This window comes from Rana temporaria, chromosome 1 (assembly GCF_905171775.1).
Source record: "Rana temporaria chromosome 1, aRanTem1.1, whole genome shotgun sequence".
Classification (NCBI taxonomy): domain Eukaryota; kingdom Metazoa; phylum Chordata; class Amphibia; order Anura; family Ranidae; genus Rana; species Rana temporaria.
In genome coordinates, this window is record NC_053489.1 from 415,069,111 (window position 1) to 415,095,667 (window position 26,557).

General features: G+C 41.4%; 1 protein-coding gene across 3 annotated transcripts in view; it reads left to right on the forward strand.

Annotated features, from left to right (window-relative positions):
- STAP1 (signal transducing adaptor family member 1) overlaps positions 1–13,473 on the forward strand; it is a 158,659-nt gene extending 145,186 nt beyond the window's left edge. For 2 of the 3 annotated variants that reach the window (XM_040324708.1, XM_040324717.1), the window contains exon 10: positions 411–623. In XM_040324708.1, the coding sequence (XP_040180642.1) occupies positions 411–454 (44 nt within the window). In that variant the 3' untranslated portion in view covers positions 455–623. Of the gene's footprint in view, positions 1–410; positions 624–7,828; positions 7,881–12,798 lie in introns of those variants that run through there. The other variant, XM_040324726.1, reaches the window with a different exon arrangement.
- Positions 13,474–26,557: the final 13,084 nt, after the last annotated feature.

The following is a 26,557-nucleotide window of genomic DNA, read 5'->3' on the forward strand; positions in this document are numbered from 1 at the left end:
TTATCATAATTTGTTTATTATTATACATTTTCACATCAGTGATTATTCATCCACCATATCTTCATTTATACCTTGGGCCACCTAGGTTTATATATTCACATATGTTTTTTTCTGGATATTCTTTTGTCTCATCATTTTGAGAGTCACATTGTTGTTTGTAGCGTACATAGATTTGCAAAACAATAGGATAAAGGAATACTCCTGAAATTTGTTTTATCTCATGGTTACTGTGAAATTGTGTGAATGCATCAATGCAGTGCATGTCATCTCAGCTTGCAGAGCTTGGATTCATTGGATGAGTTTACCAAAAATGTAAATATTGCAGAATATACAGCCTCATGTCTCATAGCACCCACTATTATGTGCTTAGATTATGTGTCTTACTGTTACACATTTATTTTCTGTTACAGTCTACACCTCAACTTCCTCCGAAGAAGACCCTCATATGGGTTGAAACGCGTCAGGAATACTTGACCTACATATTAACCATTCATGTTGATTGTTGTCATGTACTTTGGTGCAATACTCTATGTGTAAATGTTTTTAGTGTAAACTATACCAGAGCTCATTGTTGTATATACACTTTTTCTACCATAAAATTACATAAAAAATATTTTATACGATTTCTACTACATTGCATTCTTTATAATCTTTTGCTGCCAAAAAACCCCACTGGGGAGCTTTTCCATATATACTATTTTTTCAGGGGTGAGCAGCACTTTCCTTACCCCCTTGTGTCTTTTTCCGTTCATATATTCTTCTGGTGGTTAAACACCTTCTCTATCCCCCTATGGACACAGGAAAGTGTAACATATGAGTTTGGTATTGTACAGCTGTTTTTAGCATTTGCCTGTTTTTGTTACTTTGGGATTGAAACTAGATTTGCTAACATGTCCGCCTATCAAGGTGATGAATGGACGAACTTGATGCAACAGTCCAAATTCAAGTCCAAAGGAGAAAGAAGATTTGCGCTCCAAGGTCCCAGACTATGGAATGCTTTACCAACCAGCATTCGGTTGGAGGAAAACCACCTGACCTTCAGAAGAAAGATCAAAACTCATCTCTTTTGATATCAAGAGAGACAGGAACAACGAGCGCCCAGAGGCGATTTAGTTCGCATGTGCTGCGCTATATACGTTTTTCATTCATTCATTCAACAGCATGAAACAAATTTCGAAAAGGGGGAACAGGTTGACACCCAGATCTCTTCCCATTTTCGCAAACTAGGGAAACTCCTAGAAAAAAAGTCGTCCCCGTTTTGGCATATCAAGTCATTTGAAAGATATATTAGCGCTAAGATAAACCCTTTTGGTCTCCGTATACAAATTTTTCCCCATATTGAACAAGTTGACACCCCTTTCAAGTTAGAGTGGGAGACTAACCTACAATCATGCTCTCACGAGATGATGAATATTCTATCTCGGGAATATAGCAGACAGATTGCTGTATTAGACACTGAGATTTGCACCCTGGAAACACTGTTGTCTCCCCATAAAAAACTTGATGCATATACAAAATTGCAAGCAACTCTTGAAACTAACTTGTTATCTTTTAATAAGAACATTTTACAAGATAAAGAAATCAAATTCTGGCGTGATAAGTCTGCCTTCTCCGAGGAGCGTGCCTATAGGTGGAATACCAATTCTGCACAAACGCAATATAAAAAAGCCCCACGCGAGTACAAACAGGGACCTAATCCAATGGAAAAAAACTCCAATATGTTCCCTCCCCCCTCGACAGGACGGGACAACAACCCTGTCCATAAGGGTCGAGGCAAATACAAAAGAAACCGTAATAATAGGGGCTCTGGTGAGCAAGACATAAAAGAACGTACAGTAACCAGTGACTTTACCACAGATGATGACAACACTGGGGCCGAAGCGGCTACACCGCAGGCCACAACCAGTGTCACCACATACTCCAATGACCTTGATTCCACTGACTTATTAGCTAATAAGACTAGCAATTTGGGTACATCTGAATCTGCTTTACGCAAAACTTTAAACCCCTCAAGGGGTCCCGGCTCCCCCCTGCCCAACAGGATGGGCAGGGGCCTGGATCCCTTTGTTGTCCAGTTACCAACCGGCAACTAAGTATTGTTAATTTATCTTCCCACTTACTAACTCCTGATGAGGCATCGGTTAACTCACGTGGACTCTCTTTCTGTCCTGAACGAAATTTCGATCTCTTTGAAGCTATTACTGATCTTCACCTTTTTGCGCGGAAATTGACATTGAAAAGCCTATATTCTAAACAAACTAATATAGACACAACAGACTGGTCTGCCTTCAGTATGAGGGAATATAAAGCTCTTAGGGATCTTACCCTTTTATATCAGGAAAATAACACTGTAGACCTGCTTGATCTTATTGATCTTGGTACATTGCTTGAGGAACCCCTCAGGGCACCCGACAATGCTATCCATATGTTCAAACTTCCTTCCAAGAAATTCCCTCCACTTGGCACTAATCCAAGCATACTTACTTTTGTACGACAGACCATGCGAGACATGTGTAAACTTCTTACTTCCCAATCATATCCTTACAATCTTAGTGAAAAAGAAAACACGGCTCTCAATTCTCTGCACAAAAACAAACAAATTGTCATTAAACAATCTGACAAGGGGGACAACGTTGTCCTAATGGACAACCAAACCTATCATAATATGTGCCAAACGATCTTAGACAATAGTGATTGGTATCACAAATTGTCTATACACAATATTTCTCAATTTCATACCGATTTCTACAACTTTATCGATCAGGCACATTCAAAGGGAGTCATCACCACAGACCTCCGAGACTTAATCAGGACTAAATACCCCAAAACTGCTACTTTCTATAGCTTACCCGAAATCCATAAAAACAAGGTACCCATTCCCGGACGACCCATAGTCTCGGGTATTGGCTCAATAACTGAAAATCTAAGTCAATTCATCGATGCTCATCTCCAACCTTGTGTTATGTCACTTCCCTCTTTTACGAAAGACACCATACACTTTCTACAGACCATTGAAGGTCTAACAATGTCTGACAATGCGATTCTTGTATCAATCGATGGGGAAGCGTTGTACAGCAGCATTCCCCATGTAAAAGGGCTTGCTGCTGTTGAACAAGTACTCACACGTGAACGGCTGTATGACTCCGATCTCAACGATTTTTTGATCGGAGGTTTACGATATATACTGCACCACAATTTTTTCTGTTTCGATCGCTCCCACTACCTCCAGGTACAAGGCGTAGCGATGGGGACTTGTTGTGCCCCATCCTACGCCAATCTGTACCTGGGGGAGTGGGAGTGGTCCCTCCCGGGCAACGAGGGCCTCGCCATATACCTCTGCCACATTAAGATGTGGCGGAGGTATATTGATGACATCTTCGTCGTCTGGGATGGTCCAGAAAATGAACTTTTGGCGTTCTTTGATGTATTGAACATCAATGACTGTAATCTGACTTTTACCATGAACTATGATAGAAGTACCATAACTTTTCTTGATGTAAAACTATTCATTGACCCTGATAGGTGCCTATGCAGTACCCTATTTCGCAAAGCCACATCTGGCAATACAATCTTGCATTTTGATAGTCATCACCCAGTTCCTCTAAAAAATTCCATCCCTTATGGGCAATATCTGCGTTTAAGCCGTAACTGCTCTAGCGACGCGCTCTTCAAGGAAGAGGCAGACAAACTCCAGATAAGACTATTGGCTAGAGGATATAGTAGAAACTGCTTGCGCAGGGCCTACAATAGAACCTCTATCTAATCAAGACATGATCTCCTCCTTAAAAAGAAAACACCAGTGTATTGCAAACCTGAGACCACAAGAATAATCTTCTGCTATTCCTTGCAACACAAGGCTTTAAAAAACATAGTGCAGATGCACTGGACGATTCTAACCGACGACCCAAAAATTAATCCTTTCATCACCGACTATCCATCCATTGTTCATAGGCGAGCCATGTCAATAAGGGATCTCTTGGTATCAAGCGAATATAAAGGGGCCCAAGTTGAGAATCTACATTGCCCGCTGTTTGGTACTTTCCAATTTCGGACATTGTTCATTCTGCTACCTGATGAGGAAAGACAAAATGTTTCGTCTCCCGAATGGAGAGACTTTCAAACCCAAACACTTTGTCAATTGCCGCACACGCGGAGTGCTGTACTTTATGGAGTGTGAATGTGGAGCCTATAGGTAGACATTGTGCCCTTTTTCACAATTACAGAGTACCATGTGTTTCATTCGCCGCCATCGGGTTTTAATCCCAGATCGAGGGGGCGACTGGAATAAAATATTATTACAGCGGGAGCAGAGATGGATCTTCAGACTCGGGGCTACCCAGTCCCCCGGTCTGAATGATACACTTTCTTTTGCCCCTTTTCTAAAAGGGTTCACCTCAGGAAAAACCCAGTGAATTGCCTGTCTCTCGGTTTAGATCCTCCCCCCTTTTTTACCTACTTTTCCTTATCCTGTTTCACCTCCATTGCCCATGTTATGTATCCACATGTATGGACATCTATTGTATAGCCCATTCATTATATATATATATATATATATATATATATATATAAAATTATCTGTTTTTGAGCCTCGGTTTCTGCTTGAAAACTCTTTATCCCTGTGATTTAGATCAAATGTCCCTTTAACTTAACCATTGAGCCTACTGCTTACCAACCCCAGCTGTACTGCCCGCTTTCATAACGATTTTTTGAAATCATGTGCACAACATGATTCCTATACATTAAAGCGGTGTCTTTATATGACCCTTATTTCTGTTATAATTTTCTATTTCTTATCAATACAAACTCTGTTTTTCTTTATTTCTTATTGTTCATATACTAATGACCATTTTGTAATTCTATCCCTCCAGGACTGTGGTACATCTCCGCTGGGTGGCGCTTCCCCGTTCGGCTAGTTTTGATGCCTTGATGGCCTCTCAGTGGGGAGGGGGAGACACAGGGCTCTGTGCTCTCTCACTTCTCCACTAGATGGCGGGCATGTCCCGTCACTGTGGGGAACTCTCCTCCCCACTGACGGCGTCAGTGGCTTTCTCCAGCCCCGGTGGCGTCGCACGCACGTGCGCACGGCGCGGGCTCGTGACGTCATCGGCGCGACGACTATTGCGGCAGTAGGCCGAGGAATCCTCCGCTGACGCAGAGGAACCCTCGGCTGGGAGGGCCGTTTTTGATGGCCCTGGCTCCACGCATCGGCCTGGATACCCGTGGGCGGAGCCCATATGTTGTGTGGGGGGGGGGGGGGTCCGGTGGGGCGGCCTCTTACTAAAAATTAGCAATCAGCTTAGCAGTGACACCTGGTATGCACATACTTACCACAGGTAGTGTGCACTTATCACACTAGTCTGTGACTCCATCTCTGATTGCCAGAAGCGGATATACAACTCATAGGGTAAGGTTATCTTTATACCACATATGTTACTTACTCTATTCATTTATTTGCAACACCATTCTCTATTGACTTACAACAGATTTTTCCCTTTAGTTATGACCTATTGTGCCTAATCTGGAGGTCACATCTATATCAGTAATATAACATACCATCAGGTACTCATGATTATTTATTTATTTATTCTTTATTTTTTGCACTTTCTATTATCCTCACCTTAATACTTACCACATATTCTGAAACACGTTCACATTTATTATAATATTTAATACTTGCTCCAATTTTTAAGCATTTCATCGAACACCATTATAATATTTTTTTATTATACCCTTTGTTTATTTATACATATTTCTTTTATCATCACCCTTATTCACATTATTATTATCTTGCCGACTTTAATATCTGCATATTCCCCACAGATGCACTTGCACCATATAACACTTGTTACTATTCACATTGCACTAATAATATTCAGATTACATAATTTTTAAACCTAACCATTCTCCTATCACTATAGACAAACCCAGTGTCTAGTTTCCATTTAATCTACTGATTATGTAATGCAATATACAACTTCCCTTCCATGCCCCGACTTTGATAGAATGGGGTCTATGTGCATTCCTAGTGTCACTAGCATTTTATAAGCTCATTATTATATATCTAAAATACCATATAGTACCTATTGAATATACTCTTACTTATACTTCTTAATAGGTTGCCGATTGGCAGTCGCTCTGTTGGGATCCCCACCAGGCCCGGGTTCACAATTGGCTGGTGTGTTGGATCCTTCCCACCTTTTGCTGTGGGCCCTTATAGGCCGTCATACATGGCACACTGGGAATCCGTTTGGGGATTTTAGCCATCCTTGCGGAGATGTTCAACCAGGAGTCCTCCTGTGGATTTTAGTTCAAACTTTGCTCTGGTCTGGATACAACTGAAACCTACACGCTGGGAGTGGGTAACTATATATGCAGAACCTTTTTTTGTCTCATAGCACCCACTATTATGTGCTTAGACTGTCTTACTGTTACACATTTATTTTCTGTTACAGTCTGCACCTCAACTTCCTCCGAAGAAGACCCTCATATGGGTTGAAACGTGTCAGGAATACTTGACCTACATATTAACCATTCATGTTGATTGTTGTCATGTACTTTGGTGCAATACTCTATGTGTAAATGTTTTTAGTGTAAACTATACCAGAGCTCATTGTTTTATATACACTTTTTCTACCATTAAATTACATCAAAAATCTTTTATACGATTTGTACTACATTGCATTCTTTATAATCTTTTGCTGCCAAAAAACCCCACTGGGGGGCTTTTCCATATATACTAATTTTTCAGGGGTGAGCAGCACTTTCCTTACCCCCTTGTGTCTTTTTCCGTTCATACATGCTACATAACTAAGCTCCATTTCATGCTGAATAAAACAAATTATTAATGTACCTTAAATTGGAAACTATTTTTAGATAGATTTTTACTCTAAAAGCATCTTATTTAAATACATTTTATATAAATCATAAAAATCTAATTAAATAATATATATATATATATATATATATATATATATATATATATATATATATATATATATTTTTTTTTTTTAAATCTTCGATTTTTATCCACCCTGTTTCTTTATGTGTTTTGCAATATTCCAGATGCATTCCATACCGATTTTTTTTTCTACTTTTGTTGACTGCACCAGAACACACAAGCACTGGTGCAAACTAGGATCATTGCAATACATGGAAAACACTGTGCATGCATTTAAAATGCACTGGACGGCATCTGGTGTGCACCAGCCCTAAGTTCTGGGAATGAATCCCCTGCAAATGTCCTTTGCCTTTAGTAAATAAACCACGGTGACTAAGTTTTGACTGGGAAGTCAGCGATAACTCAGAACTGCTTATCTGTATACTTGTTCGGAGACAGTTATATGGAACCTTTTGGAGCCAAAAGGGGAAGTCAGCACTGCAGCAAATGTATCAGCATAGGTTCCCTTTACCACGCCTAGATCTTTCTACCTGTATTTATCTAGTTAAATAAAGCATTACTAAAACCGCTGCTCTTTACCAAACTGATTTTTAACTTTTTTTTTTTCTTTGGTCCATGTTCCCCAGGGTGGATTTTTTTTTACAATCTCCTGACTATTAGTCTAGATATTTATGCATTACTGTTTTTTAACATTTGGTTCCCACTGGCTTCAATGGGGTTCGGCTTCAGCGCCGAACCTTAGGCATGTTTTCCGAACCCAAGTATGTTCACAGCTCATTACTTTTACATACTTCAGACATTTGCTATGCTGGTGTTCATTCTCTGTTTATATGCAGTTTTGAGTACTTACATTGACTGATGTATGGAAGGTTTTCTAAAGTATATCTCTTTGTGGCCTAAAGTAATTATTTAAACCTTTTTCTTTATCAGTATTTCCAGGAAACTAGGATTCGCATGAAACACATATAGTTGGGGAATTCTGGTAAGTTATGCTCATGTAAAGCAATAACCATTTACATTTCAGCATTTCAGACAATCTTGCCCTGTTTTACTATCGCACAAAAACCATGCTACTCATATGTGCAGTATTAAATGTTGTGCATGCATCTGCAGGAACATTCTTTGCACCCATACATTCTAGGTTAGGACATGGGAAAGCCACCCGCTCTCTCACCCGCGGAGCCACCCACTCTCTCATTGTCTGACTCTGATGGGGCCCCAGGTGAACATGGGGCCCCGGGCTGTGCCCAAGGGTGCCCGCTCAGTAAGACAACCCTGGGGAGAGGGTACATGTAATAATTAAGGCTTATACTTATTGGGGCTGGATTCAGAAGCTTGGAATCATGTTCAGTCAAGCATTTATAGCCGAACCCCGGATATAAAAGGGCACCAATGAATGCAGCTCTTTGATAATTAATACATTATCAAATGTATTTTTGTAAGCAGCGTACCTTAATTTGACCAAGTATCAGCCTCTTGCAGTCTACTGTATAATCTCTACAGCAGAGCATAGGGAGAATCAGCAACAGGCAATTGGGTGTGCTGCAGTTCAAGGAACACGCTGTTAGGGGCAGATAGTAGAGTAACAGAGAGATGACTTAATCAGTGGGCTGCTTCTCCTTTCAAGGTCCAGTCACAGGGTAAGTGAAAGTGACGATGTGGCAGAGAAGGATCAGGTCCCCTCTCCTCTCCTGCCAGGGAGGGATGTGCTATGTGTCAGAGCTGTGTAAATCTCATAAGTGGATGGATAGAAATAGAAAGCAGTTAAAACGCCTTACAGCTTGTTTACACATGTGGCAGGGGGAAGTTGACAGGCGTTTTTTTTACAGCCTTAATGTGATTGTACAATTTTCTTTTTTGAATAACAAACATGGTATACTTACCTGCTCTGTGCAAGGGTTTTTCACAGAGTGGCCCCTCTCCTCCTTTTCTGGGGTGTCCCGTCAACGCACCTGGCTTCTCCTCTTCATTGGATGCCCCCACGGAGACCCGCATTCCCTGAGGGCACCTGTCTATTGACACCGACAGCAGGACTCGGCCCTGCCCCCCTGCGTCACTGAATTTGATTGACAGCAGCAGAAGATACCAGACGCGATTAGAGGAGAGCCGATCGGGGGGTTTGCGCTGATTGATTATCAGCGCGGCCCCCCCTCGGATGCCCACACTGGACCACCAGGATGCCGCCCAGGACCACCAGGGAAGCACCCAACATGTGGATGGCCAGGTAAGTCCCCATGGCCCCATCCACATGTAAAAAATGTATACATAACATATGCCAATCAGTGCCAACAAATGGGCACTGACTGGCACCATCATGGCACAAACAAAAATTGTGATGCCCAGCAATACCACCCATCAGTGTCTATCAGTGCCACCTATCAGTGCTTATCCGTGCCCATCAGTGCCCATCCATGCTATCAGTGCCACCCATAAGTACCCATCAGTGACAGCTATAAGTGCCCATCAGTGCCGCATACCATTGCCACCTATCAGTGCCCATCAGTGCCGCCTTATCAGTGCCCATCAGTGCCACCTTATCAGTGCCCGTCATTGAAGAAGAAAAGGTACTCATTTACAAAATAAATTAAAAGAAACAAAGAAAAATGTATTTTTTTTTTTTTTTAAACGATTTTTTTTAATTTTTGCGCAAAAAATAAAAATCGCAGAGGTGATCAAATACCACCAAAAGAAATCTCTATTTATGGGAACAAAATGATAAAAAAATTTGTTTGGGTACAGTGTAGCATGACCGCACAATTGTCATTCAAATTGCGACAGCGCTGAAAGTGGCTTGGGCAGGAAGGTGTATAAGTGCCTGGTATGGAAGTGGTTAAAAAATAATAATTTGACGTTAACAATTTTAAGTCAGAGGCAGGCAGCATTTACAAAAGAAGGTCATGCCACATATTTCCTACTGTTGTGATTTAACAGCAGGTTCGAAAGAGAAAACTGTGCCAGTTACGGACTATAAAGAGTCATTGAAGGTGACGCAGAGATTTCAGGACAAAGTTATTTTGTAAGGTAAAACAATAGGTGAAGGAGTGGTGTACACACAGACTCTGGAGTTTGTCTTGGCATCCACAGCAGTATTTATCTATCAGAGCTGTATTATGAAACAAAATGGATTTCCAGTTTGAAACGGCTATTTTTACTAATGTTAGATTAGTTAACTGAGATATTCAACGGTGCATCTAAAGCCAAAACGTATGTGGAAGGGTTAGAACTCGGGTTTTTATCACTGTTTGTTTAAAGTAGTTTATGGCCATTACTAGGTAATCTCTTGCCAACCATGTAACACAAAAGCCCCATACACACGGTAAAACTTCAAACTTTTCTGTGGATTTTTGTTTAAAGAGCGTTGGCCGGGAACACCCATAGCATACACACGATTTTTCTGCTCTTTACCGCCACCCTTTAGTCAACTTCTGCTATTGTTGGTTAATTTTAACATTGGTTCTGGGCATGCGTGTTTGTACTTTGGACTAAAGTCCGATGGATTTCTGTACACACGATAGGACTTTGCACCATCAGACTTTTGTTGCCGAAAAGTTTGTTCGTTTGCAGAGTGAACTTTTATCCGATGAAAACCAAAAAAGTTTGTCCGATGGAGCGCACACACGATCAGATTTTTTTGAAAACCTGCTCATTCTGAAGTTTGTTGTCAAAAAGTCTGATCATGTGTATGGGGCTTTACATAAATAATAAATGTACATCTTGTGCATTTAGTACCTGTGATTGGTGGTGATCGTGTGTGGTAGGGGCCTACTTGCCCTAAGCAGGAGCCCTTCGTGGATGCACTTTCTAGTACCTGGCAGATAGGCGAAGGCCATGGTTATTTAACGATCAGCATTAAAGCAGCACCTCAAACTTAGACGCAAGCCATTCCCCTTGCACGGAAACCCTTAATCGACTAAGCACTTTACTGTGAAGCACTCTTCCCGTGACACAGTACACCTTCCTTCCCAAATGCAACATTCTGAGGGGACACCACAGTGCTTGTGTCCCGCTCCACCAGCTTAGCCATAATCTGCCACCTCATGTCCAGTTTCTTTCTCTCCAAGTACCACCAACTAGGTTTATATGTTCCCTGTATCACAGTACCAGTCCTGGATGCATGTGGGGCACTCAATGGGGAGTGACAGTGCAGGGTGCACTGCAGGAGCTCCAGTCTCCCCTAAAAATTTCAAGTCAGCAGCTACAAATACTATATAAGGACACCTACCTGTCCAGGGATCCAGTGATATCTGCACCCAAGTTGATTCTTTAATCTGCTTTGTGTGAAGGCGCCAGCATCTTAGGTAAAGGAAATCGGCAGTGAAACCTTCTGGTTTTACAGCTGGTTTCCTACTGTGCATGCACGAGCCGGGCTGGGCTTTGTGAATGGTCCTGCAGTCTTCTGGGTCATTAGAAGGCTGCGGGGGAAGGAGGGAGGGGGCTGGACATCTTCATAGATCGCTGTGGTGATTTGAGCAGGGAAGTAGAAACGGGAACCTGTCAAAACCAGGTACCCACTCCCACCTCCTCCCCAAAAAGTGTCAAATGTGGCAGTGAAGGGGAGAATGCAAACAAGCAGAACTTCTACTTTTGGATGAATTTCTGCTTTAAGCACATTGGGGGTTGATTTACTAAAGGCAAATACACTTTGCACTACAAGTGCACTTGGAAGTGCAGTCGCTGTAGATCTGAGGGGGAAATGCAAGAAAATTCATTTTAGATCTTTCTCTCAGATCTAAAGGGACTGTACTTCCAAATGCACTTGTAGTGCAAAGTGGATTTGCCTTTAGTAAATCAACTCCTATGTGTTTGTCTATTTTTGTGACTTAGAGTAGGATCAGATCACATTTTATATGGCAAATTACTGCAGAAAACCAGTTAAAGCGGCATTAAACCAAAAACCAAAAAAGTATATTACAGCTTACCAATCATTAGATGTGTTAGCTGCATCCATATTTTTTGGTGCTTTTCCCTCTGCTTTCACCTGGTGATCTGATCAGTAACACACCTCCTGTATTAGAGTGCCTCCACTCTGGATGAAGGAGCACAGGGGCACATTTGGACAGTAGCATTGTCAACCTGGGGGGAGAGGAGTTGTTAGATTTAAATGCGCTAACACATTGAAGCCAAACTCCAGCTAACTCCTTATAAGTAGTTACAGCAACTGTTTTTCCTGTTGGGATAAAGGTTTTACATAAAAATAAATAAATAAATTGCTGATCAGTGTAAGCACCTCTGTCAGTGTTAAATGGTTTGTCTCATCCTTGTAACCGATACATATGCAAGAGAGCTTGTTCTTTTGAAAACTAATGCATCCATCACATCCAATAAGTGGTACCGTAAGCTGCAATCTAAAGTTTGCTTTTGGCATAGGTGTGCGCACAGGGTGTGCCAGGTGTGCCCAGGCACACCCTAATCACCACGTGCAGCACAGATTCCCTCTACTGCCCTGGCTCCCATCTTTCCCTCCACAGCATTGCCAGCTTTCCTACTCTCCTATCGGCTGTTGCTGCTGAGATGTTTTAGGAGTGGGGAAGGGGACGGTAAATATGTAATGAATGAACATTGTGAGTGTTTGGGCTTTGGGGTGCACACCCTAATGCAATAGGCTGCGCACACCTATGGCTTTTGGGTTTAATACCGTTTAAATTCCAAGGGGTTTGCATACTTTTTCTTGCCACTGTAACTGGATGTCTGAAGCAAGACACTTCACCAAAACCTTAATAGCTTAGGAAAAAAAATAGGAATCATGTTTAACGTCAATAGTACAGACTTTAAACTGCACCTTCCCACTAATATAACATCATAGATTATTTATTATCCCCTTATACTATATCAGTCAGTTCTTGAATTGTGCAACTGTCCAACCTCAACAGGAATGATAACAGTGTATGTTTGTTTTACAGATCGTGTATTACTATGGACAAAGCCTTTGGACAACTGATACAGAAAACAAACAAATTCCCTTTTGTATAGTTACATACTCGTTTTTTTTTTTGATTAATAGAACAAAAACAGGAAAATCAAATGGGAAAAAACAAAAAGCTATGAAAGCTGATAACATAAATGAGCTCCGGTCACCTACAAACCGATCTTCACACTTCCAGAAGGATCTAAAAGCTCATTGACAGCTGCTCCAGTTTAACATACATCTTTTGAGTAATATTGACTTTAGTAGGCATTAGAATACAATGCTGTAGTTATCTTTTACATCTTTTTAAAATGTTTTTATCTACCAGTTGACATGATACTGTATTAGAGCGTCTAGAATTAACTTCCTCATTTCAAACCATGATATACTGTATTTGGTTTACACTTTTGTGCTACATCTGCATAAACTTATGTGAACAAAGTTCATTTTTGATGATAATGGCACTTTAGTACCTACATATAATAAGCCACGTGCACCACCAGCAACACATTTCTAGCCATTGGTTTCCAGGTTGGAGATGTGCTGCACCATAATAGGCCAAGTAGTATGGCGTGCAACGTGAACTTCAGTTGCAAATGTAAGCTTTTGTTTTCAGCTTGTGTGGTATCGAGGAATTAAACAATAAAGCGGGCCTGTACTGAAATGATAACATAATCTTAGCATAGTCTTGTTAGGATATACAATAAAAGGATGACAAGAGGGCTCGATTACATACCTTTTCTGGATGAAGTTTTGCTCCACCTGTTTTTATGGAACAGGAAGACCAACAAATCTGAACTCTATTTGTCCCCTTCAACAGAGATTACAAAACCAAGTGCCTAGGCTAGTGATGGCGAACCTTGGCACCCCAGATGTTTTGGAGCTTAATTTCCCATGATGCTCAACTACACTACACTGCACACTGAGTACATGAGCATCATGGGAAATGTAGTTCCAAAACATCTGGGGTGCCAAGGTTTCTTCATCACTGGCCAAGGCCTTCAAACATGTGACCAGCATTGAAGGGAACCTGTAGCAGCATTTTGTGCAGGATACATTTTTTTAGCTGTTTTACTCATAATGTATCAATGTCAACAAGATTTGTCAACTTTCATTGCAACAAAGTAACTGTATATTTTGTTGTGGTATGTACAGCTTGATAGTAACAGTTTCAAATAAATATATGGGTATTATTGTATGACTACACTTTGCAGTCCACTGTTCCCTGAAAATGAAAGGGTTAATAACCTCACCTAGTAGACATTGTACCCAGGAGCTGGTATGCAATCTGCTGAATTTTGTCAGAGTCTACCACTATAATTTTCTGGATTGATGAGTTGGGAGGAAACAGCGGTATTTGCCATGCTGTTATTGTGCATTTATAAAAATAAAAAATAAATACCAATATTCTAACCATAGGCTATATTTTTTACAGTGTCAAAGGTCACCCTATATTATTCCTTTATTATAAAGAAACATGATCAAAAAATCGTAGCACAGGATAGCGGACACAATAAGGTAGTTCAATGTTTGGTGTCACCTCTTCAAAGAGTTCAAAGAGTCGATACAGACACTGATTTTCTGAAAGCCAGTATTAATACGTTTCAAAAATATAAATTCACCTTTAGTAACTTTCTTAGGCGCATTCCCCTGTGTTATTGCAGATTCAAAAAAATAGTATACGGTATACCATTGGCCTTGTTTTAAAATGCTGCTTCCGCTTTCTTTCACATGTGCAGCATTTTTTTGGGGGGGGGGGCTCTGCACAAAAACTGCTGGCCCCTCATCCCCCCTCTGTTCTTCTCTATCAAACAAGTGTGTGTCGCCAAATGACCCATCCTTTCTGTGAGTATGCACAGTGTACTTTCTCTAGGCGTGGCATCTAGGCTCGCCCACTGCAGCTAGAGCAGCAGTCTGAGTGGGAAGTAACGTCAGCTAGGAGGCCCACACTTGTAGTGTCCAGAAAGTGTCCAGGGGCCAGAAGTTTCTGCAGAAAGGCCCCCATGGTTGTATCTATAATAGAAAGCAGGAGCAGGATTTTTAAGGATTGCTGGTATGTACTACTTATGGGATCTGGAATTGCATGGGCAGGTGGGGGTGAACATACACTGTAAGCATGCCTCTCATGTGACATTGTTAGTCGCTAAGCAGTTACTGGAGAAGAAAGTGTGCATGTTCTCCACATAAAGATGGGTTGTTTCAGAAGGCTCGCTTACTTTGAAGAGGAGGGTAGCAAACATCAAGGTACCATCTGGAGATGAGCTTAGTTAGGGACGGATCTTCAGGGTTCAGCTCAATCTAAATCTCTTTGGGTAAAACAAGTGTGTCAGTACTATCTCTGGTACATCTCTGCAGAAAATGCACCTCAGAAATTACAAAGACAATCTTTGGTTAATTCTTTACTACAAAAGTATTACTTGTGTATTGCCAAGATACATCCTGTGTTTATTAGGACTTTACTTTAAAGCGGATCTCCACTCTAAAGTGGAGTCCCGCTGATCGGAACCCTCCCCCCCTCCGGTGTCACATTTGACACCTTTCAGGGGGGAGGGGGGTGCAGATACCTGTCTACAGACAGGTATCTGCACCCACTTCCGGCCCTACGATACGGGCAAAGGACGGGTTTTTTTTTCCCCTTCCCGTCCGTCCCCCGTTGTATGCTGGGAACACTCGGCTCCCAGCACACAGCGGGAGCCAATCGGCGGGCGCAGCGCGACTCGCGCATGCGCCGTAGGGAACCGGGCAGTGAAGCCGGAGCGCTTCACTTCCTGGTTCCCTCACCGTGGATGGAGGGGGGAGCAGCAGGGTGACGAGCGATCGGCTCGTCATCTGCTGCGATCACCGCTGGACTCCAGGACAGGTAAGTGTCCTTATATTAAAAGTCAGCAGCTGCAGTATTTGTAGCTGCTGGCTTTTAATATATTTGTTTAGTGGCACATCCGCTTTAAAGGGGTTGTAAAGGTTTATTTTCTAAATAGGTTCCTTTAAGCTAGTGCATTGTTGGTTCACTTACCTTTTCCTTCGATTTCCCTTCACTAGAGAGTGAAAAATCTGGTGCAGTTCTGCATAGAAACACAGCATTGAACAAGCTGAAGTTAGAAGCTGATTGGATGGCATGAACAGCTGCACCATATTTTACACTCTCCAGTTTTAGTATATCAACCCCAAGGCCTTGCAGTGTGCATGTCTAGTACCTGTTCAAGCTGCCACTCCACTGACAGTTCTATAGCGAGGGTGCTTTGAAAAATCCTTCTTAGATGCCTGACAACAACAGACCTTTAGGACTTCTAAGGCAGAAAGGACCTTTCCGCTGCACCCGCTGTTGGAAGTCTTCCTTTATGGAGACTAAACAGGTCATGGCAAGATGTTTGTACCTCACACACATCCATCAGCCTTGTACCGCTGTGAGCATTATGTTAAAAAGTAAGCTGCCCTTTAGATCAGACAGCATTTCATCTCATTAAAGTGTTCACCATCCCAGTGGAGGATGTACCTGTCTTGTGCCAATTGCAAACTTTTACATAGCAGCATGATTGTGGGCTTCAACACCGAACTGCCATATATACAGTTGTGCTTATAAGTTTACATACCCTGGCAGAATTTATGATTTCTTGGCCACTTTTCAGGGAATATGAATGATAACACAAAAAACTTCTTTCACTCATTGTTGGTGTTTGGCTAAAGCTATTATCAACTGTGTTTACTCTTTTTATATCATAATGACAACAGAAACTACCCAAATGACCCCGATCAAAAGTTTACATACTGTGGTGATGTTGGCCTGATAACATGTACACAAGTTGACACAAAGGGGTTTGAATGGCTATTAAAAGGTAACAATCGTGCGTGTGTGTGTGTGTGTATATATAAATAAAAGGTCAATGACTTTCTGGGCTCCTAACAGACCCTCGCATCTTTCATCCAGTGCTGCACTGACGTTTCTGGATTCTAAATCATGGGGAAAGCAAACGAATTGTTAAAGGATCTGCGGGAAAGGGTAGTTGAACTGTATAAAACAGGAAGGGGATATAAAAAGATATCCAATGAATTGAGAATGCCAATGAGCGGTGTTCAAACTCTAAATTAAGAAGTGGAAAATGAGGCCTTCTGTTGAAACCAAACCATGGTCAGGTAGGCCAACTAAAATTTCAGCCACAACTGCTAGGAAAATTGTTTGGGATGCAAAGAAAAACCCACAAATAACTATAGGTGAAATACAGGACTGAAAACATGTGGTGTGGCTGTTTCCAGATGCACAATAAGGAGGCACTTGAAGTATATCAAACAGCACAGAGACAAGCCTCAAACCTTCTGGCACAAAGTCATTTGAAGTGATGAGACCAAAATTGAGCTTTTTGGCCAAAACCATAAAACGCTTTTTTTGGCGAGGAGTCAATAAGGCCTATGAAGAAAAGGTACACAATTTCTACTGTGAAACCCGTAGGTGTATCGCTGATGTTTTCAGAATGTGTAAGCTTTAACGGCACAGAAAATTTGGTCAAATTGATGGCAAGATGAATGCAGTAGGTTATCAAAAAATACTGGAGGAACATTTGCTTTCATCAGCCAGGAAGCTGCGCATGGGACGTACTTGAACATTCCAACATGACAATGATCCAAAACACAAGGCCAAGTCGATCTGTCATTGGCTACAGCAGAATAAAGTGAAGGTTCTGGAGTGGCCATCTCAGTATCATTGAGCCACTCTGGGGAGATCTTAAAACGTGCAGTTCATGCGAGACAGCCTAAGAATTTACAGGAACTGGAGGCTATTTGCCAAGAGGAATGGACAGCTTTACGATCTGAGAAGATAAAGAGCCTCATCCACAAACAACTTCAAGCTGTCATTGATGTTAAAGGGGGCAATACATGGTATTAAAGACTGGCGCATGAAAACTTTTGATCAGCGTCATTTGGCTAGTTTCTGGTGTCATAATTTAAAAAGAGTAAACGCAGTTGATTCATAATAAATGGCTTCAGCCAAACACCAACCATGAGTGAAAGAAAAGTTTTTTTTGCCATTTTTCTGAGAATATGAATGATTAAAGAAATCGCAAATTCTGCCAACTTATGAGCACAACTGTATATGCATATAGCCGCCTGCTATACTGTTTGCCATTTTGTACGGACAGCATGCTGAATCACATACCCCCAGCCCTGTGACTGACATTGTCATTGACAGCTTCTGGTCACTTAGCAACAATCAGGAGCCAGCTGAAGAAACTCCCAATCATGTGATCACTTTGACAGCCAGTCACAGTGGTGACATGGTCAAGAAGCACAGGAAACACCTTGGGGATTTAGATTTAGATTTCTATAAGGGGCCAGTTCCAACAACTTGTCTTTGCTGTGACCTTAAAGGGGTTGTAAAGGTTTGTTTTTTATTTTCTAAATAGGTTCCTTTAACCTAGTGCATTGTTGGTTCACTTACCTTTTCCTTTACCTTTTTTGTCTGGCTGTTTTTGAACAGTTTTCCTGTCGGAAAAACTGCGAGGAACATACACACGGCCGGAATTCCCGGCCAAAAGCTCTCCTCGCAGTTTTCCCGTCGGGAAGCCCGGTCATGTGTACAGGGCTTTAGAGTTCTCCTGCCTCATCTCTCATTTGAATTTTGGGGTGTGGACATGCATGCAGAAAGCACTTGCTTTTAGGGACACCTTTTCAGGATTGCCGAGGAAGACCTCATCAAGGATTTCACCAGTGGCAAGAGTACTCAAATTCCTCAGCAAAAGAAGCCTAGATTTCAAGCTGGGAAGAATCACCCCTCAACAAAAGTCAGTTTTGCTCTTCCACAAGAAATCATAAATTCTCTGCTTGCAGACTCAGACTCTTCACTCCAGGAGTCTCCAAACTCTTGAATTCAGCATGTGAGCCCTGGGGTTAATAGCTGATAGCCTTCCAGGGATCTTGTAGGCAATCCTGTTTGCTTAATTTCACTCCAAACTCCTTTAACACAAAAGTTATGACAACATGGGACAAGTCCTTTAAGTCTAACAAGATGTTTCTCCTTGAGTTCATGTTTTACACCTGAGAAACCACAGGCATCTGCTTTTACTCCCAGACTGAAAGAGAATGTCTTTGCTTATAAATACATTTCACACTGCATTAAAACTTAAAGGACAATCTGCAGTTTTTACTAGTGCCAATCCCAATTTAGGTTCCCATAAAAGGGCCACAAGACTACCAAGATCTTTCTGATGCATCCTTCTATTTAACAGTAGTACTTTATGGGGACATGGAGAGCCCTGACAAGCTGTTTACGTCTCCCAAACAGCTGGCAGCCTGGTACCCATTTGAGAAAACCTGTTTTAAAATGTGGACCATTCCTTCTGTGCATCTGGCAGTATCCTGCATTAAAGTCAGTGCTGGAACCGACTCATTACTTCAGGAATAATAGTCTTGTTCTAGACACAGCTTAAGTCAGGGTTTTTCTAGCACTGAAGGAACTTCAAACTACAAGTCTGTTGGTCTGTGTGGGAGTCCTGGACACCTTGTTGATGCTGGGGACTCACCAGAGGTAGATCATCTCCCGCTCAAAATTGTGAAACTTTGTGCGATTTGGCTGTTCCTGCAATGCAGGACATCCAATCTGGAGGGTCATACATCTATTATAAGGGGGCAAACCAGAGGTCATGTTGTGTCAAGACAGAAAGACAAGAATTTTGTTCCTAACAGAACTTCGGGGAACAGCCTTGTCCACAATTTAAATCTGAGCTCTGGACATTTGGCAGGTAGACTGCTTCTGCCAGCAATATCTGGGCCCAGGGAAGTGTTCTCTTTCCCCAGAGTTGTTCCAAGCCCTGTGCCACATGTAGGGGACACATATAAATGCTTCATGGTTTCCAGGTTCAACAGCAAACTAAGCACAGTTTGTCTCCAGGTACAGAGATCATCGGTATGAAGCAGTGGATGCTCTGGTATTCTTGTGGGAGGAGTACTGCCTGAGCTATGCCTTTCCAATCCTCCCCCTAAACTTCTTCCTATTCTGCTCTACAGGATCAAGGTAGAGGGTGTCTCAATTATTCTAGTAGTACCAAATTGTCCCCAGTGGATGTGGTACTCTGACCTGATGAAACTAACCTGACCCTGTTTGTTCTTCCAGATGTTTTGTCTCAAAGTCCATCCAGCTTTACTATTGTTGGCTTTAATGGCATGGTTGTTGATGCCCACTTTAAGAGGCAGGGCATATGTGAATTGTCAATTCCAACAATAGTGACAGCTAGGAAATCAATTTTTTTTATAAGATTTACCATTGTTCATGGAAGGTTTACTTTTTGTGTGAGACCAGGAACGTTTAAATCAAGAAAAAGCTTTGCGGTCAGAATCCTGATGTTTCTACAAGTGGGTCTGGACAAGCAATCGGCCTTGAGTACGAGATTGCCGTGCTTACAAATCTTCTTTCAAAATGCTTATACTTTACTAATAAGCTCTGAAAATTCTGATGTCCTGCCACCCACATTTATGGAAAATCTTCATGGCTCACTTAGCTATAAAGGGTCATGGGAATGCGGTGACCCTTTCATCTCATATCAGATAAGATAACAACGGTGGAAATAAAGTGGGGGATTTTAACACAGAGGGCCAGATCCACGAAGTGCGGCGCTTCTTTACGGCCGGCGTAGTGCATCTCAGATACACTACGCCGCCGTAACTTACAGCGTATTTCCTGTATTCTCAAAGAATTTGCGCCGTAAGTTACGGCGGCGTAGTGTATCTGTGTCGGCGTAAGGGCGCGCAATTCAAATGGATGAGATGGGGGCGTGTTTCATGGTAATACGTCTTGACCCGACGTAAATGAAGTTTTTTCTGAACGGCGCATGCGCCGTCCGTGGGGGTATCCCAGTGCGCATGCTAGAAATTAACCCGCAACAAGCCAATGTTTACGAAGTGAACGTCATTCTACGCAAAGCCCTATTCGCGAACGACTTACACAAACGACGTAAAATTTTCAAAATTTCGACGCGGGAACGACGGCCATACTTAACATTGAGTACGCCTCATATAGCAGGGGTAACTATACGCCGAAAAAAGCCTTATGGAAACGTAAAAAAATGCGCCGGCCAGACGTACGTTCGTGGATCGCCGTATCTAGCTAATTTGCATACTCGACGTGGAAATCGACGGAAACGCCACCTATCGGCCAGCGTAAATATGCACCTTAGATCCGACAGCGTACTAGGACGTACGCCAGTCGGATCTAGCCCAGCTTCAGGCGTATCTTGTTTTGTGGATACAAAACAAAGATACGCCAGAGCAAACTAGCAGTTACGCGGCGTATCAAAAGATACGCCAGCGTAACTGCTTCGTGGATCTGGCCCAGACTGTTTAGAGATTTTTTTTAAAATTTAGGATTTGAAAAAGGATTTATTTTTACACTTGCTTCATGCATTTGTTTTTTGATGGGAAATAAATTATGAAATTTAAATTTTTGGCACTTTATTATGTTAAGTCTAGAGTTGATATACTGCTAGTATATTCTGTATATTATTTTTATGATTCATAAACACTACTAGGGGATGTTTGTTTGCAGCAGGAGGGTGTAAGAAGGTGTATAGTTCTCCGTTAGCACAGGGATTACCCTTTTATTTATAGGTTTTAAAGACTGCCAACTTCACCTTCTTTAATTAAAACCCTTGTACAGAGCCTCTCACGTTGTTCCCCCTCCTGAGGAATCTGAACCTGGTTTGCTTAGCATCTCAAAAACTGCCCTTCGAACCAGAGGCTTTCGCCTTTCCGCTCTTACTCAAAGGTTGCGTTCCTCATTGCAATCCATCATCTCTAAAATGCAAGTGTTACAGCTGGTATTCTTGTACTGCAGAGCAGTGGTTCTCAACCCTGTCCTCAAGTACCCCCAACAGGACATGTTTTGGGAATTTCTCTAAAGGCCCATACACACGATCAGACTTTAACAAACTTTAAAATTACCAGGTTTTTCAGAAAATCCAACTGCATGTATGGTACATTGGACAAACTTTTTCGGTTTTCATAGGACAAATGTTCGCTCCGCAAACAGACAAACTTCCCAGCAACAAAAGTCAGATGGAGCAAAGTCCGATCATGTGTACAGAAGTCGAAAGTACAAGCACACATGCTCAGAACCAATGCAAAAGATCAACCAGCAATAGCAGAAGTTGCCCAAAGGGTGGCACTAAAGAGCAGAAAAACCACGTAGTACATCAATTACGTCACTACGTTCATGTTTGTTGGCTGAAAAAGTCCTGCCGTGTATATGCATACCAAGTTCACGGCCAACGCCCTTCGAATTAAAAATCCATGGAAAAGTTTGTCTGAAGTTCAATTGTGTGTATGAGGCTTTAGATAAAACTAGCTGTCCAGAATACCAAGCCATTGACTCTTATTTAAAGCACCTGTGTAAATTAATGGAAAACCTTCAAACATGGCCTGTTGGGGGTACTTGAGGACAGGGTTGAGAACCACTGCTGCAGAGTCCTTTCTGGTTTTACACAAGGGCAAGACCTTGATTTTGAGACCCAGAACTTCCTCTGTAAGGTAGTCTCAGCCGCTCATCTCAGCCAGAATGCTGTGTCTATGCCCCTCTGTGTGGCTCCAGTTTTTAGGAGATTTCTTTCATTGCCTTGATGTACTTCAAGATGTGCATGTCCTTCTCTCAGTCGCACTGACTGAGAGAAGGACATGTTAACATTTCCAAGTTGTATGAGGTGAATTTTCAGTGAAGGGTTTTTACTTGCAAGTGTTTATAAATGTGATATATCCTAAACCTACAGAAATTACAACTGAATCTTGCACAGTAAACGCTTTAGATATCTAATGGATTTGGGAAAAACAAACAATTTTTTTTTACCAGAAATTGAGGTACAAGCCACAAAATACAAAACTCATTTAAGTGATTAGACCAACGTTGGCAGTACTCTGTACAACTACATAAGAGACAGGTCAAAATTTCTTCTTGACACACGAATATGAAAAGCGAGGACTCTTTAGATGCAGATATTATTCTACTCCACCAGATCTGTTCAAGCATTGAATGGTGGAATAACAAAGGGTACCTCTTCAAAGGCTAAGTTTAACATCCACTCCAACAGCTGCAGATTACCTGGATGGGAACCATCTTGTAATACACTGTGGTGGAGGGCACCTGGGACTAGCATAGTCCAATGTGAGGGTGCTGCAAGCCATCAAGCACTTCCATTCAACCAACAGACTCTAAAATTGGCAGCCTGGTTACTGAACGGAAACTACTGAAAAGAAAAAAAAGGTGAATCCAAGAGTTATCTCAACTATACTAGCTAGTCATAAGAAGGTAACATCCACCAATTACCTCAAGGTATGGAAAACATACTTCTTATGGCTACAGAGTAACAAGGATCCCTTTTAGGCTTGGGTAAGGTTTTGGACTTTTAAAAACCAGACAGTGACAAGATCCTTCTGGAAAGCAGATCACTGCATTATCATTTATTCTTTTAAATCCCTTAGGACCGATTCACACTTGTGAGAATAAAATATGCAGGTAAAAAACAGATATGCAGTCACTTGCATTTTTATGTGCATTTACCCATTTTTTTTTTTTTTTTTAACTGTTTTGCTGCTTTTTTCCTGTGAGTTTTCAAATACCTGTGTCATTTTCATTTCACAAAAAAAAAACAATAAAATCATTATTAGTGGACACAAACAACATAACTTACAAAATTCCTGCTACATGTAAAAGATAAAGCTGCAGTGGAGTAATAAATAAAGCTCTGTGTGTAAATGAGCTTTTGGGACTCATTCACATGGGTGTTGTGGCCTGTACAACATAAACCAGTTGTTTTCTATATGGCTGGAGCGGTGTGCAGGCAGAATTATTTTGTACCATATTCCTATACAAAATTATTCTGCATGTAGACATGGTGTTTTTATATAATGTGGTATCTAGATTTCACCTAGCACAGGACATGGTCTTCCCATCCTTTTTACCCTGATCCTTCTAACACTGAAGGATCATTTTATTCCCTGGGCCTCAGAAGGTTCTTCTAGAAATTACAAAAAATTATGGAGAAAGATGTACCCAGGACCTTAGCCACTTTTTGGGCAGAAAAAGCCATAGCCTTACCACAACAGATCTGTAAGGTGGTGACGTGGCAGGAAAGTCCTGCAGGTTTTCCGGAAGGCTGGCTTCAAACTACTGTACGGATTGTCTCACAGCAGGGGTCCTGTGCGTCCCTGTTCATAGTTTTAGGTCCGATTTCGGTCCAAATTTGTGGCTGAATTCAGACCTGAAACAGACCAGAAGATGCATAGGACTCCTGTGCAATTCACTCCGGAACCGTGAGAGCTGGTCACACATGTGAATTGGATGCAGGGAAACTGGGTCTTTTCTGGCATAAGCTAAAATTTGCAGCAATACCTCACGTGTGGCACAATCGTTGCTTGCATGCATGCGGGAACGGCGCACGCAAGCATAGGGGCACTTTACATTTTAAAAAAAAATATATAAAAAATGTGATCACTTTTATTGCTGCCAAAAGGAATGTAGACATCCTTGTGACAGCAATAGGCATGCGACAGGTATTTTTTATGGAGAGATTCGGGGGCTATAAAGACCCAAATACCTCCTGTGCACTTAAAAAACATTCAAAACACCAAGATCGGTGCTTTTGAATGCTTTTAATTTTCAAAAAAATTACACAGATTGTTTCCAAGTAAACCTGAAGTGATGCCATGTCATCGCTTCCAGGATACTATTATGAACAGCTAAATAAAGCTGATCCAGGCTGATCCAGGAATTTCCGACAACAAATGTTCGATGTGAGCTTGTTGTCGGAAAATCCGACCGTGTGTATGCTCCATCGGACATTTGCTGTCGGAATTTCCAACAAATGTTTGAGAGCTGGTTTTTCAATTTTTACAACAACAAAAGGTTCTTGTCGGAAATTCTGATCGTCTGTAGCCAATTCCGACGCACAAAAATCCTACGCATGCTCAGAATCAATTTGACGCATGCTTGGAATCATTGAACTTTATTTTTCTTGGCTCATTGTACTTGTTTACGTGACCGTGTTCTTGACGTTCTGAATTTGCGACAACATTCGTGTGACCGTGTGTATGCAACACAAGTTTGAGCCAACATTCCGTCAGAAAAAAAAATCCAGTTTTGTTGTCGGAATGTCTGATCGTGTGTACGCGGCATTAGAGCAGCAGGGGACTGATGCTGCATCCACCTAGGCGAGTAAAATTATTATTTTGTTTTTAAACACACAGCAATGCATCTCAACATTTTTAGCTGAAAATATCCTACATATATACATTTTACTGGCGATATAGGTAATTATGCAAGAACTACTCTGAACAGTTAGAATATATTTGCTGTTCTTTTATTCAAATAATTGACTACCTTAGGTGTACTATGTACTGAAAAAGGCAGTCTTTCAACCAAAATATTACATATTTAAAAACACTTTTTTTTTTAGCTGCAGACTTGTCATTGTTGCAATGGTCTTGCTTGCATATGGCAACGGACACCCCTGAGCACAAAGGAAATAATAATAATACAAAAAAATAATAACAATTCAAGGAACACAGATATTAAATGATAGTCTCTGGCTCATGTATCTGCTTTCCATGCTGAATCCCTGGACTGTTCCAGTAGTGAAAAAATTGATTAAATTCAAGTGACAAGCAATTAAAACAGCAACCACAATGTGCTAGTTACAAAGAGTAACCATTTAAATACTAGACAAAAACTAGTAAGATACCAGCTGTCAGTGTCTTTCAATTAGCAAAGAAATGCAAATAATTTAGTTCAGTTGCACTCCGGTAAATCATGGCAATCTGCTTATTGTCTGCACAGAACAGGTCATGAATTACAGCAGTCAAGGACTGAGCTTATAAGAGAAACACAGAGGCTGCCACTCAGGATTTCTATGTCTAAACATACCAGTTGCCCAATTGTCATGCTGACATCGTTGCATTTATTTCCAGTGCTTTCAGCCACAGAAAGCGAGAGTCGGTATTTTCAGAAGGAGATGAACAATGGCAGTCAAAATACCAGATTCTCTACTGTTCTTGTACTGAATCGTATATTTAAATACAAAGAACCAGTAACTCTAAAATGCACGTGACTTTTATAAAAGGGCTGCTCAAATCCAGAAAAAATATGTGGGTAATAGCTGTTTAACTGTTACCTTTTACTTTATCAAACTACTTTTAAAGTGGTCGTAAACCCTTTACACACCACTTTTACCTACAGATAAGCCTATAATATAGCTTACCTGTAGGTACTGGAAACATCTCCTAAACCTGTATGGTTTAGGAGATATTTACCATATACGCTTGCGCCAACGTCATCAGCGCATGTGCACTAAAGAAAGGGTTTCTCTAGGGCCTGTGCCATGACCGTTGGCTCTCACGCGAGTGACGTTACGCGACTCTGGCCAGTCACAGACCCGGAGTCCATGGCTCCAGAAGGAAGAGGGGTGAAGATGGACATTGCAGGCTTCATTTGAAGGCAAGTGTAACATAATCAGCTAGTATGCAATGATTACTAGTCGATTATGCTTTTACTTAGAAGGGGAATAAAGAAGAAGTGAAACCCATCATTGTTTACTTGCTCTTTAACCTTATTTTGTATAATGACTTTTTCTATAAAAGTGTCATTACATATCTATGGCCTGCTTTCTATAAACCTGCAGACATATGTAATCCAAACTGTGCATAAGAATAATAAAAAAAAAATAAAGTCTACCATTGGCGAAAACCACATTTAAAAAAAAATATCATAATTTTATAGTCAGCGG